Source organism: Odocoileus virginianus, chromosome 4 (assembly GCF_023699985.2).
Source record: "Odocoileus virginianus isolate 20LAN1187 ecotype Illinois chromosome 4, Ovbor_1.2, whole genome shotgun sequence".
Classification (NCBI taxonomy): Eukaryota; Metazoa; Chordata; class Mammalia; order Artiodactyla; family Cervidae; genus Odocoileus; species Odocoileus virginianus.
This window is the reverse complement of record NC_069677.1, coordinates 57,511,949-57,527,426: the sequence shown is the minus strand read 5'-3', so window position 1 is coordinate 57,527,426 and position 15,478 is coordinate 57,511,949. Positions and strand designations below refer to the sequence as shown.

Here is a 15,478-nt window from a genome sequence, read left to right as displayed (position 1 = left end):
TTTGCAGGGAGTCCCTCCCTCACCCCTAACTCTGACAACCACCCTTCTGCTGTCTCCATAGTTCTGCCTTCCTCAGAATGTCATACAAATGGAATCATACATTCTGAAGTCTTCTTCTCTTCCCCTTCTTACAGTTATCTCACCTCCAGAGCACAGCACCCTCAGCAGAGTGGTTTTCCAGAGGCTGGGATTTGCCCTGGGGTCGAAGGTCAGGGAGAAAAAGTAATGAGACAGAACCACTCGGGTTTGTTCGTTTTGGCTGCATGGCATGTGGGATCCTAGTTCCCTGACCAGGGATAGAGCTCATACCCCCTGCCTTGGAACCACAGCATCTTCACCACTGGACCACCAGGAAAGTCCCTGAAGGCTGTTGAGTCTGGACTTTTTTTCAATTAGCAAAAAATGCTTTCTCTTATCTCAGTCAGACAAAAACAACTACTACTAGTTATAATTTTAAAAATTAAAAACTATATGAGAAGATAGCAAGAAGTACATCGTCTAACCGAGATTTTTTTGTTTTGTTTTTGGTCATGTGGCTTGTGGGATCTCAGTTCCCAGACCGAGGATTGAAGCTGGGACCTCAGCAGTGAGAACTCAGAATCCTAACCACTGAACCACCAGGGAATTCCTGAGAATTGCTTTCTTTTCCAGGGTTGCTATTACTTTGATGAACCTGAAACTGCCTCACCAGCAAAAAATAAAACTCTCATTATCACGGACAATGGAGAGTGTCTTTCATGAAAAGTCATTCTCTATAAGGTCTGTGAGAGACACTGAAAGAGGAAGTTTCCTAATAAGGCCACGTTCTGCAGACCTGGCTCGGATCCCTTTGAGCCCGCTGGCACCCCTGCCCTGGGAGCACCTGCCGTGTTTCGAGATAATTCATCAGTTATCAGATACAAGCAGTTCAACTGTGTTGCTACAGCAGCCAACGTTAATGCGTAGGAACCATTTTGAACAAAACTCTCCTACTTAAAAAGATTTCTAATCAGGGGAGACACCAAACCTCACCAGCTCTTTGATCCTAATTCTGTAGTTATTCAACAACTTGCTGGCCTGTGGGGGCTGAAAAGAAAGGCAAAAAGTACGTTATGCTCCTTTCCCAGAGCTCTGGGCTCAGATGATCTGGTCTCTGCTCCAGTCATGAGCAGACACTGGAACCCCACAAAGTAGGGAACAGTTTGAATTTATCCTTCTGGCCACCAATTCGGATTAATTTAATCATTTTGTCTCCTGTGATAAAATGTAAGTTATCTGAAGGCAGCCATGTCTCATTTATCTTTTTATTATTTTGCACTATGCAAATGTTGAGTGAATAAACAGATGAGATAAAAAAGGAATCAGAAAATAATTCCCCATCCTGAAATGATGGAGGTTCACTTCAGATCTGTAATCAGACTTTCCTCAGATTCATTGTGTTAATATATTCCACATGATTTCAGTGATAAGTTCATGTCGGAGTCCTTGGCAGCAGAAGGTATACGTCAGATTGTGGAAGAAGGACCAAGGAATTGTCTTCTCCACAGACTACATGCCTAGAGGAACAATGGCATGGAAGCAGAAAGAAGAAGAAGGAAAAATAAAACAATAGTTATATAGCATATAAGGAGCTTCCGGGGACTTCCCTGGCGGTACAGTGGTTAAGACTCTGCACTTGAAATGCAGGTGGTGTGGGTTCGATCCCTGGTCAGGGAACTAAGATCTCACATGCCGAGAAGCCAGTGAGGCTGCGCACCACAGTAAAAGATTCTGTGCGCTGCAACGAAGGCCCGAGGGAGCCGAAAATAAACAAATAGTTCCAAAAAAAAATACAGAGTAGTGATAATTTCCCAAGAACTAGGGCACAAATTCATCCTACTTATTAAAATGTGCCAACCTCCTTTCCTCCCATAGAGATGAAGGACAGGAGGGGACTTCTCTCCCAGAAATTCTCCTGTGAGAAGAAGGTCAAGGCCTGCCTGCTGGCAGGGGCTCTGAGAGGACAGGCTAGACAGCGAGGGCTCTCCTGCAAACCACAGGGGCACCAGGCGAGTTACCAGCTTGCACAAATGGCGAAGGAGCTGTCTGCCAGCGCAGGAGACATAAGGGATGTGGGCTGGATGTCTGGGTCGGGAAGGTCCCCTGGAGGAGGCATGGCAACCCACTCCAGTGTTCTTGCCTGGAGAATCACATGGACAGAGGACGCTGGCAGGCTACAGTCCACAGTGTCTCACAGAGTCGGACACGACTGAAGCAACTTACCATGCAGGGGAGTTACTAAGTGCCCAGAGAGCAAAGATATTCAGGCAGTTGTTGACTATGAAGAACAGGGAGTGGGACAGAAAGAACAAATGGAAGTGACAATCTTCAGAGCTCTTGAGGGCCAAAGTGCCTCTGCCTTCCTCCCAGATGCTAGAAGGCAGCTAAACAGGTGGGCCAAGCATCACTTTTACTTCCAGTCCATTAATTGCAAATAGTGATGCTTAAGAGCACAGCGACAAAAGAAAGAAGTTAAAAAGAAAAAAAACTACACACCAAGGTGATACACATAATCCACACCAGAACAATCAGACGTCTTGGCAAACGCCCCAGAAAACTGTCATCACTCTAACACCATTTATTGTATGGTCTTAAATAATATCTTTGACCCTAAGAAGCAAGCTAATTCTGGATGGAGGAAAGCTTCTTCCACGACTTAAAAAAGTCGATTTAGACCTTTCCTCCTGTATTCCATAATAAAGATAAGAAGGCATCAGAACCACCCTTTCCATCTTCTCCTCCTCCGTATGTGTGCGCCTGCACGTCCAAAGCTAACTGTGTGAACCTCTGTGAGCAAATCTGGGCAGTATTTCTCCCCGTGGTCTTGTACGGGGGAAGTGACACTGTGATGAAGCAAAATGCCCTTGAGTTCCACAGCCTCTAGGGACCAGCATTTAAGGAACTTGGTGGTATTTCTGTAATACGAACCATCAGTACTAACATTCTGCTTCAAAGGCACCTATGGTTGGCATAAAGGGAACAATCTGGGGCACTTTTCTCCACCCCTTCTCAGAAATACTTTCTGTGGGAAAGGAGGAGGTGGAGTAAGAGAAAGAGAAACAGAACAAGGCAGAAACTGAGAAGCAAGTCATTCTTTGCAGGAGAGTCATAGCTTTGTGGGGGGAAAAATCATTAAAATGCATAAAGGCTACTCTACTGCTATTTAATTTACTCTATATTATAAAATAGATACATTATTCCAAGTAGAATCATTATCCAAAGACAGAAAACCATAATACAATCATTTCCTGCTAAGAAACATGATAGTGTATATCTAAAAACAGTATAAACAACTGTTACCCTGAAATAGCTATGAAAGTTCAGACATAAATCCTCAGGGTAAAAAAGCATAATAATGGTCATATTACAAAGTTGTATTCCTCAAATTTAGAGGACAGTTCAACAGAACAACAAAGCACAATTTAATATTCACTTCTCGCATTTTCAAAGATTGTCTAAGGAATTCTTTTAATTCATCATGGTTTTTAAACTTCACACAGTGTAACTGTCAGTCACTCAGTCGTGTCTGACTCTTTGCGACCCCATGGACTGGAGCCTGCCAGGCTTCTCTGTCCATGGAATTCTGCAGGCAAGAATACTGGAGCGGGTAGTCATTCCCTTCTCCAAGGGATCTTTCCGACCCAGGGATTGAACCCAGGTCTCCTGCATTGCAGGCAGATTCTTTACCAGCTGAGCCACCAGGGAAGCCACCTCACACAGTATAAAGTATCACACAGCACAGATACTTTGTATTTTAGAATTTATTTGATGACAAATTCATTATTTACCTATGGCAGTAAGTGTATATTTCTGAAAGTATCAGATATAATACTGCCAAAGGGAAAAAATAGTGTTTAATATCCCCAGTCCCCTGCAAGAAAGCTTCCTGGAACAGTTAAAACTACTCATTTCCTTAAACATGGAAAGGAAGCCACCCATGTACCTTGCTTCATGTGAGTCATAAGGCAGTCTGAAGAATTAGAACAATAAACTGAAGCCTTCCTCCCCAAAATGCAGCCAGCAAACTTTATGAGGCCTGAAAACATGCGCTACATTAGTTGAGCAGCACAGAAGAGAATTCTGCTCTTGCAAAGACCAAGCCATTTCAGCAGGGAGAAGACTGTGGCCTCCTTCAGGGACTTTTGTTTATGTTTTGAAGGGAAGCAGTGAGCCTGCCTTACCGAGGACACGTCTTCTTTGGACTGACTGCATGAACACACGGACGAGTGGAGGACGGCACAGCCGTGTCTGTTCAAAGCCCAGGCAGTTTTGCAGACCCCTCTATCAGAGTCCATAGGCAAAACATTTTGCCGTCTCAAGCCTCCTCCATTTTCTCTTTTTCTCACGCTTCACGGCAGACCAAAGACGGCTGCAGGTTCACCGTCATTTCCTGCCTGGAACACTCTCTGCTATCGGCTCTACTTTGGGGCGTGAAGGAGGGTGAGAGGAGGTTTGCAGGAGGAAGGTGCATACCGTGACTGCTTTGATCAAGAGGATATGGAAGACGTGACTCTGTGGCAGTTTCTAGAGCCAAGCCCTGATACATGGCAGCTTTCAATTCCTGTCTCTTAGAACATTCTCTCAGGGAGACCCAAGCTGCTATTCCAAATAGAATAGTTCCACAGCTCTAAGATTGCCGAGCTAGAGATGCCACGGGCAGATGCTTCAAGTTTTAGTCCCAGCTAAGCCCAGTCTTTCAGCAACCCTCACCAGGAGGCCACACACTAAGGAGACCCGCCTTGGACCCCCCAGGTCAACCCACCCACCAGCGGAACAGCACTGAGTGACCTGAGTCTCCACTGTGTGTAGAAGAAGAGCATCCAGCTGAGGCTGCCTCGATTCCTGACCACACAGTTGTGTGATATAATCAAAAGGCTATTTGGTGGGAAGTGGGGAAGACGGGAAGAAGGGATGGCTAGGGAGTTTGGGACGGACATGTACCCCCTGCTATATTTAAAGTAGATAACCAACAAAGACCTACTGTACAGCGCAGGCAACTATTCTCAATGCTATGTGGCAGCCCGGATGAGGGGGAGTTGAGGGGTGAATAGATATATGTGTACGTATGGCTGAGTCCCTTTGCTGTCCATCTGAAACTATCACAACATTGTTGATCAGCTATAGGCCAACATACAATAAAAAGTTTTTAAAAATAAATAAATAAAATGGTTATTCTTTCAAGCCACGAAGTTTTGTAATAAAAAGTGATTGGTACATACCCTTTCTCTCCTTCTAGTGACGAGTCGTGAAAGCCAAAGGTAGCCATGCTAATACGGCTCGTCTGTGTGATCACAGATCTGGCTCTCAAGACAGTGCAAGTAGAGAATGGAAGTTTGGAGCAGGGTCTGGGGCCTTTAGTGCTTTTGGAGAAAGATTTATTTTACTCTGATGGCAAGTGGCTACTGACCTAGTAGCCTTGGCCACGAAGCCTCCCCCAGGTACCACCGAAGGCCGTACCTGCCTCATGAGCTCCTCCTGGCGCATCCTAATCCTCTCTCTCTCCATCTGGATCCTCTGAAGCCGAAGCTTCTGCTGCTGCTGCTGCTGGCTGGTCAGCGCGTTGGGCATGCTCATGAGCCCCGCGGATGGGTTCTGAGGGGCGTGGTTCTGCTGGCTCAGGGGACTGGGTGCCATCTGCTGCTGCTGCTGGTGATTCATCACTACGGGAGGGAAGAACACGAAGATGAGTGACCGGGGCACAGCACCTTGTCAAAAAGAGGCCGTCAGAAGGCTGTGCACTCCGGAGTATAGACTCCTGAGGTTCCTTCCAAAGCACTTTGCTGCTTATCATTACTGCTCCAGTAATCATTACCTTAATTCAATTCACAGAGACTCAGGTACTGGCCCCTCTCCTGACTCACCTTGTCTTAGCTCTTGCGCCCCGTTAAAAGTCTGATTTCACACCTTGCCTGTGTCTGGGGTACATGTCAATCCTTAAATAGAACATAGTGGTCATAAGCAAATTCCACAAAGGTTACCACAGCACGAAAGCTAATTTCACCAGGACATCTGGGTGTGTGTGCCTGTCCTCAGACAACCTGCATGTTTATGGCAGAGCTAAGGAGGGCATGTGATCATTGACAGTGGTGGGTGTAAAATAATATTTAGGACAGGTGAGCAAATTGACAGGTAACAAATCGGATGGAGAGGGAGGTGGGAGGGGGGATCGGGATGGGGAACACATGTAACTCCATGGCTGATTCATGTCAATGTATGACAAAACCCACTACAATACTGTAAAGTAATTAGCCTCCAACTAATAAAAATAAAAGAAAAAAAAAAAACAAAAAACACAGCACCTTGATCAGGGGTCTACACAAAAGCAGGACCCCATTCATGCTTTTTGTTAAAAGAGGATGCCCCAAAGACATTATTAGTGAGAAATTATTAGTGAATGATTAGAGAACATTTAGTGGGAATTATTAGTGAGAAAGAAATTATATAAAAGATGCTAACAGTGTCTGTGACTGGATAAAGGCATAGAAGTGTTTTCAACTTTTTAAGGATTTTCTATTTGTCTGTATTTACCAATATTTAAAATTTTAGCACACAGTACTTCACGTTACAAAACATTTTTGAATAGTTTAATAAATTATATAATTAGTGTCCCCTCCCCTGCAAAAAATGCATCTTAAAAAGTGCTAGTTTTTCTTAAGACAGTTTACGTATCAATTTGCTTAACTTCTACTGGGTAATATCCTGTAATAAAGAAAAACATGTTTTCCAGTCTATTTGCTCCTAAGTCAGGGCCAAAGGCAACAATATGTAACTTTATATACTTACTTCATTTCTGAGGAAAAAGAACAAAAAAATGTAATTTGTGCTATATTCGATATCATTACCTTTAAAGATAAAATTATTGGCATATTTTACTTAAAGTTCAGAGTGAAATATTTCAGACCTTCAGTTTGATATAGACATTACATGGAAACACATGATAAGCAAACTTTCTTAGGTGAATTTTAAAGTAGCCTGGTCAATTATGTATTAAATGAATGTGTAGAAAACACACACACACACACATATACACACTGGAAAAAAAGTACCAGGGAACCTGCCCACACTATTGGTGGGAATATAAACTAGTACAACGACCATGCAGAAGAGTATTGAAGTTACTTAGAAACTCAAAACACAACTACCATATCACCCAACAGTCCCACTCCTGGGCATATAGCTGGAGAAAACCTGACTAGAAAAGATACATGCAGCCCAGCGTTCACGACAGCACTATTTACAACAGCCAAAACACGGAAGCAACCTGAACGTCCATCAACAGAGGAATGGATAAACAAGGCGTGGTCCATATACACAGCGGAATATCACTCAGCCATAAAAAAGAACAAATACATTTACAAAACAGAAAGAGTCACAGAATTAGAGAACAAACTCACGGTTACCAAAGACAGAACACAACGGGGAGGGATGGATTAGGAGCTTGGGATTAACATACACACGTTATATAAAACAGATAATCCACAAGGGCCTCCTGCGTAGCACGGGGAACTCTACCCAGTACTTCATAATGACCTATATGGGAAAAGGATCTAACAAAGAATGAATACGTGTGCATGCATAGCTGAATCACGATGCTGTGCACTGAAACTAATATAACACTGTAAATCAACTCCACTTCAATAAGATGTTTAAAAAGAAAGGAGAAGAAAGCAAAGCACCAACATGTAAGATTTTCTGTAGAACTGGCTTCCTTAAGGAAGAATTAGCTCCTTGACAGGCGGTTCCTCTGGACAGAAGTAGCAGTGGGATAAAAATACTGCGTTTTGAAATTTACCTCTAGCGCCCTCCAATCTTTCTTGCATTCCCACCGTGTGCTGCATGCTGGGTTTGGAGCTGGACAAGCAGCTCGTGCCCTCACAGAATCTAACAGGCCACTGCAAGGAACGTGTGAAGAAATGAGATGGGGTTTTATGCTTGTCTGTGAAAGTGAAAGTGAAGGTTCCTCAGTTGGGTCCGGCTCTTGGCGACCCCAGGGACTGGAGCCAGCCAGGCGCCTCTGCGCGTGGAATTCTCCAGGCCAGAATACTGGAGTGGGTAGCCGTTCCCTTCTCCAGGGGGTCTCCCCAGCCCGGGGATCAACTCGGGTCTCCGGCATTGCAGGTAGATTTTTAAGGATCTAAGCCACCAGGGAAACACTAGAATGTTAGGCTTTGTAAAGATTCCTGGCGAACACCTAGTTCAGCTTTTTATTGTGTGAAAGCTAGGGAGGCAAGGGGTGTGCTCTGCTTAGAAACAGGTGCAACTGGAGCCAAAGCTGAACTCCGGACACCCACCTGCCCTTTCCACTGTCCTTCGCCGCCCCCTGTCACACCTGAGACCAAAGTCCAGGAACAATCACCAAAACCGGGGCAGCCCCTCTACACACAATCTGCCTTCAATGGACCACAGGGAGAGGCCACTTAAACAGCAGGCCCTCCAAACAGGCTCCTGGCCCCAAAGGCTGCTCAGCTTACAAGTAGGAAGCACTGAAGGAGGGTTTACACAGGCTGACAGCTCTGCTCAATCACAGAGAAGTCGCTCAAGACAAGGTAAGATACTGGGGTATTCTGCAAAAACAGTTTGGGGTTCACTTCCTGAATCAACTCCACTGCCAAGAACTCTCACCTCCTGGCACAGAAGGAAACTCAGTAAATGATGGGATGAATGAATGAAACCAGCTGGGCATTCCTTATGTTCTTAGTCCAAGAAAAGGAAAAAAGCATCGTTGTGACTGATGCCAAAATAACTGAAATAAGTAGTTCATTTCTACAGCTTGGAGCATAATTACAATCTCTATTTGAAGGCCTGGGTGGGAGGGTCAGGGATTGGGCACATACTGTGTCATAGGGAAAAATTCTCTTAAAATAAAGATTTTCAAGTAAGACAAAGTCCAGATACTCAGAAGGGTTTAATTCATAAGACCTCTTTCAGGCCAGAAGAAGGAAGCTTAGATAGAGACATAGTGAGTATCTCCAGACACAGCTGTTTCTGAACCTTCTGCAAAAGGATGCTCCTATTTTTCTGAGGTAACTACCACAGGAAAAAGAAGCCCAATTGTGTCTATAAGAGGAAGGTGTAAATTGAATATTTCCAACATCACAAATCCCCAGGTTAGGAAAAGGAGGCTTGAAAATGTTAAATTTTTGTTAGTACTTCAGAGGTTTTTTTTTTTTTTGGCCACTCCATGTGGCATGCAGGATCTTAGTTCCCTGACTAGGGATTGAACCCTTGCTCCCTGCAGTGGAAGTGCTGAGTCTTACCCACTGGACTGTTACTCCACTCCACACATTGTCCAGACCCTGGGAGCCAGGTTTTACTGATGTCTGCATCCTTATCTAGGGGGAGTTTAAGGCTGGGTGGAGATCGCTTCTAGAAAACCACACCTTTGCTAGCCTTTAAAACACCAGCCCTTACAGGGACGATCCAGAGGGGGGCATGGTGGACAAGCTGCTTTCTTCCATCTAACTTAGATCCGACCATGTAGACTAAACATCTCCAGTTATTAACTCTGCAAAGACTGGAAGAAAATAGACCTTAGCCAATGGTTTGTCTTCAAAATAAATCAAGCCCACCGACAGAGAAGTCTGTATGAGGAAATTCATCCTGATACTGTCCATAGCAGCATAAGACTGAAAACAGTGTCCACCAGTGAGAGAGCACGATTCATTCAGAGGAATGCTGTGCAGCTATTCCAAAGAATAAAGAAACTCTGCAGTTACTTCTATGGAACAATCTCTAAGAAGCAACTTTCAGAAGGGGGAAAAAAAATCCAAGGAACAGGATGTATATAAGAGCATAGTCGTTGTACTTAGAAAAATACGGGTGGGGTGGGGTGCATATTATACATAAAACGGTAAATTTCTCAAGCAAAATACACAACAGTCGGTGCCTCTGGAGAGGAAACAGAGTGTTGGGGTGGGAAGAGGTCTTCCTTCTCCCCTTCTGTGCTGTTTGAAGGTTTCCTGTGTGTATTATTTACGTAAAATAGACAAATGCTAAACGAAAAACAGAAGACCAAAGCATGGTCATGGATGCATCAAATATGCAAAATATTTTCTTGGTGGAGTGAAAGGAGGTGAACCCCAAATTATCTGAAAAACAACAAGGCTTAAAACATAGTTAAGATCCTCAAAACTAAGAGCCTGCCTAGTGCAACTTCTCCACGTGGAGGTGAGGAAGCAATACCCAGAGAAACAGTGAACTGGGTGAAGGTCGTAAAACAATCACAGCCTAGAAGCCAGGTGTCCCGACTCAATCCACAGGCCCATGACTCACCCTGCTGCTCTGCTCCCTGCAGTCGTTTCATCTCAGAGGGTTGCTTACTGAACCTTTTATTAGGTTGAATCTTGTGAACTTTACTGATGGTTGAGGTTCTTTCAAACCACTGCTTTCACAGATACTCAGAGACAAAGCGGGGCAGAAGAGTTTCAAGACAAAGAAAAACACAGAGGAAGTCCTCGGGAGACTGCCGAAAGGAAAACATCTAGATTTGCAACAAACGAAATACTTCTTGGGATAATATCCCATAACATTTTAGGGAAAGAATAGTTCAGTTTAAGAAAAGAAAAACAAGCAAACAAACAAAAAACGTACAGTACCTCAAACGCAGTATCTGAGGACAAACCAGTTAAGGACAGACCACTATTAAATGCCTTAAAAATGCTAAAGACCGAGTCAGTTCTAGACTTTTACCAGTCCCCACAGAAAGGAATAACCATACAGAAGTGTTCTCCATTCAAGCAGGAATGCATCAAAACTAAAGCAGAGACTTCTTTTTCTTTCCCTTCCAAGAGAGTCAGAGTTTAAATTCAAATCCACATTTATCTTTTTCACTGTTTTCATCTCCTTTCCCCCCCTTATTTTTCCTTCTTCAATAATTGACTTTCTCTTGAGTGTTTGGCCATCAAACATAACCAAGCTCTGCAGACATGTAACCAGACATATTTCACTGCTATTATTCAATCTAAAAGAAAACACCAAGAAAAACAACCTCCACAGCATTTGAGACAGGAACACTGTTCTGAGTCAATGACTGTGAAGTAAACAGTCAACACGGGAATGGGCTGCGCAGAGGCGCAGGGGGTGTACCCATGACCCTCTGGCTAATGCCCACGGGGACACTGATGCACCTCTAACGCGCTCCAGCAAACACACCACTCGGTCATGTCTACCGAGGCCCCACAAGATGCGAGGCCAGGAAGGTCCCTGGACTCCATTTTAAGCCAGCATGTCATTTGCTGTATAAGAAGCAGGCAAGAAAAAGGTCAAGGCTTCACTCCTGAACTTTCTGCCTTTTGCAGCACCAGGAGCTGACAGCGACAGCCCAGAGACAGAGGAGGCTGGCAGCTTCCCCCAGCCAGGAGCTGCAGGCTAGGGGGGAGGCCCGGGGATCAGGCTGCCCCGCGCGCCTGCTGGAAGGTCTGACAAATGTCTCTCTGGCCTCAGAGAGGTTCAGTGGCTTGGTTTTCTGTGTCCTGGGCTTGGTTCCCCCTTCCCCCAACTTTTTTAAAAAATAGGCTATGGTTATACACACACCCAAACAATGCCAAGTGAAGAAAACAAAACCCTGAGGCTAGGCTCAACTACAAAACCCATCGCAGGCCTGTAGCAGGCTGGCTCCGAGCAGGTGATGCAAAGGACAAGCAGTGTGCTAACGGCTAGACGCCACACCCAAGCCCTAGAAAGACACAGCAAGACTTTATTCCCCTTCAATCCTTCTCCGTGATGCACGCGCGAGTCTAGGGAGGGCACAGAGGAATACCTGTTGCTAGTGAGGCGTTTCTCCTCCTCTCCTCAGCCTCCTTTCTCCTCTGACCACAGCTCCTCAGCTGTGTCTCTATGCATAGCTCTTTGAGTTGAACTTTAAAAACATCTGGTTTTGGACTTCCCAGGTGATCTAGTGGCTAAGACTTGGAACTAGATCCCACAGGCTGCAACTAAAGATCCTCCTGTATGCCACAACTAAGACCCAGTGCAGCCCAATTAATTAATTAATTTTGAAAAATATACAGTTTTGTCAACGTGTCAGAGGCACAATTCCATGCAATCAGGGGAGAGGCCTGCCCAGCACCGCATGATTCTTTCTCTCCCAGTACCCCTGACCCAGCGTCTGTACTTCTCTGTCGAGAATGGAGAGTTTCACATGTTGCTATGATTCATTATTTTAGTAAAAATATAATGTCCATGAGTCTACAGTCTTATAAACAAATTATTGAATACATAAATAAATGCCAGGAGAAGAGGCAAATCTGTAGAGACAAATTTCAGATAATTTAACGTAGATACACTGTCCTCAATGAAGGGGAGAGAGTGCGCACTCCTAACGCAGGGGTTGCACATAGCAACCTCCTCCCAATGAGCACAGCTGCCCAGCGGCAGTCAGGGAGAGCAGCTTCACAGGGAAGGGATTCTGTACACTGGGCAGGTGATCAAGATCGACCTCAACGGTGATAAGCCATGGTGATGACACGGCCCTGATAAGGTGTGATGGGAATGGTCCTTTGTTTCTGTGGCCTTCCTCCCCAAGACCCATCATCCCAACCTGATCGGAGAAAAACATCAGACAAAGTCCTGTAGAGGAAAATCCTATAAAATTCCTAAGCTGTACTCAGAATTATCAAGGTCATCAAAAACAAGGAAAGCCTAAGAAACTTTCATAGCCAAGAACAGCTTAAGGAGACATGACAAGAAAAGATAAGGTGGTACACAGCTGGGAACATTGAAGAAAAAACTAAGAAAATCTGAATAAAGTACGGAAGCTAGTTAATAATGTATCAGTATTGGTTCATTAATGACAAAATTTGTTATCATTGTATGTTAATATCATACAATGTAAGATGTTACTAATATAGGAATTTGGGTGAGAGGCATATGAGAACCCTATCTTATCGTGATTTTTTCTGAAACTCTAAAACAGGTATAAGAAAAACATGTGTGTGTCTGTGTATGCATGTGTGTGTGTATAGTAACCACATCTTCAATAAATACCAAGAACTGTGCTTGGCACTGTCTTTTCAATACTATCAAATAGTCTCCATAGCATATATAAAAAATGAATAGATAATATAGGGTATATTAAAAGTGGATAAATATTCAAAAGAAAATGGTCTGGGGACATCCCTGGTGATCCAGTGGTTAAGACTCTGTGTTTCCAGGGTAGGGGGCTTTGGGTTCGATCTCTGGTCGGGGAACTGAGATCCACATGCCACACTGCATGGCCAAATTAAAAGAATGAAAAGAACGAAGGAAGAAAAAAGAAAGAAAGAAAACATGGTCTAAATGTGTCCCATGGGAGCAAATAGAAATTAAGTTAAAGTTTAAAAAATTATAACAGCCACTTCCCATGTTTCATGGTCAATTAAGATTGGGAAATATGGGGCTAAACAAACTTAAAAGAATTTATTTTATTGCAGAATTTCTCAAAGACCTTAACATACAAACAGACAATGAGACTTTCCAAGAGGGAGATATAAAATGCAGCACTTTTCAACCTTGGTCTCCTGAGGAGGGATCCTGGAAAATGCTGGTCCCATGCATCTTAGCAGATGTCTTGGCAGTACTGAATTACGAATTGAATTGAAAAAGAATGAATATATTAAGCTCCTACTATGTGCTGAGCTTCTCAAAGTGAACTGAGCCGCTGTGTGGGGTGTAGAGTCAGAGAAAGGGATATGCAGCCTGTAGATGTTGAACAAAGTGGTTCCTCTGCCTAGAACTACCCACTGCTGTTCAAGATACAAAGTAACAACAAAAAAAACCACAGCCCAGGGAAAGCCAGGGTTATAAGAGACTGCCAGAAGAGCCGCTGATATTCTCCATCACCAAATATTGATTTAACAGGAAGATTTCTAAGATGGTTTAACTTGTGTACCAATTTTCACAGGTGGTAAGCAGAATTCAGCTAGACAAACTTCTGTGTCATATATTCAAAATAACTTTTTATTTTAGCTAGGGGGTTTCTTTTTTTTTAACCAGCTTCTATGATAAAACAACATTAAGAGCTCTAAAGCACCCTTCTGACAGCACCCCTCTGCAGCGCTGACTTATTTTTGTGAAAGTCTGGTTACTGTTTCCCCACAGTAGGTGAATATGCAACATTTGAATACATTCTTTGGGTATGATCTGGGACGTGGGGAAAATTCTTCCTCCCAGATGGAACAGGCGTTAAACTCAGGTTGATGTTTGGACTAATATGTTTACGTGAATTGCATCGGAAACACACTCCAGAAACCTAAACGCCAGCTCTGCTGCTCTGTGGGCTGTGAGAATTCCACTCCCTGTCCCGTCCTACAAACGAGACACAGGTCTGTCAGAGAGGGTGGCCTACTGTCCTGGGTCTACTAAGGCGTTTTCTGGGACACGGGACTTTCAGGGTCCCGAGCAGATGCGGCAGTTGGTCACCCTACACCTGTGACTGTCCACATTCCCAGAGCTAACTCAGGGCAGTAGGACCCAAGTTTCCTATTTCCGTCCTAACGTGTTTCCTTACAAAGAGAACCAGCACTCATAGGAGATAACCACGTGATGTTCAGAATGACAGCCAGGCTGTCCATCAAGGCAGCTCTCAATGTGTTACGACCAGCTGTCTGTCCTTCTGTCATCCACACAACCTGGTCATCAGCGCCTCTCAGGGGCACCAGCAGTGAAGAATCCACCTGCCAATGCAGGCGCTGCAAGAGATGCGGGTTGGATCCCTGGACTGGGACGATCCCTGGAGGAGGAAATGGCAACCCAAGCCAGTTTTCTTGCCTGGAGAATCCCGGGGACAGAGGAGCCTGGTAGGCATCAGTCCCTGGGGTCACAAAGAGCTGGACACAACACACATGCACGCGTGATGACTTGGTAGAGGGACCGTTCCTCCAGCACTCACTCTGTAACTTTTTAAAGAAATTAAGCACTATTTATGACATTGCAATGTATTGCTCACAAACATGAGCTTGGTTAAGTCTTAAAGTCAGGAAATCTTTCTCACTGGATTCTAGGTTGAGCCACAAACACAGTGAACAGAAGCACTTTTAAGAAACACTGAACTGTTCTCTTCCTGTGAGTTGAACTCTCACCTTCCTGAGGGCTGGATTCGTGCTCTTTATAAACAAGACCTAACAGCCATGCCTCTCCCTGTCCTTTAGAAATCAACTCCACTGGTATGAATATTCCTTATAAACACAGAACAAAAATGATTTATTTCAAATCTGACTTGTTGATGCCCACAGTAGGCACTAAATACATTCTCCCTGAGCATGTTTATGGATTTATGGGTCAGAAGTGGGTAGTAAAATATCAATTCATTTTTAAGATGATCAGCAGAGGCTTTTTTTTTTAATTTAAAATAAATATATATATATTTTTTAATTTAAAAGAAAAGTCAGAGCAAACAGGAAACCCATCCCCACTACACACACAGACACAGTTCTTTCTGTTTGGGATGCATTTTAATTATTACATCCCATACTCTTATAAGTGG

General features: G+C 44.0%; 1 protein-coding gene across 2 annotated transcripts in view; it reads right to left on the bottom strand.

Annotated features, from left to right (window-relative positions):
• The window catches only part of WWTR1 (WW domain containing transcription regulator 1), a 139,132-nt gene that overhangs the window by 21,572 nt on the left and 102,082 nt on the right, over positions 1 to 15,478 (bottom strand). For both annotated transcript variants that reach the window (XM_020911486.2, XM_070466603.1), the window contains exon 4: positions 5,476 to 5,678. In XM_020911486.2, coding sequence (XP_020767145.1) covers positions 5,476 to 5,678 — 203 coding nt within the window. The remainder of the gene's footprint in view (positions 1 to 5,475; positions 5,679 to 15,478) is intronic.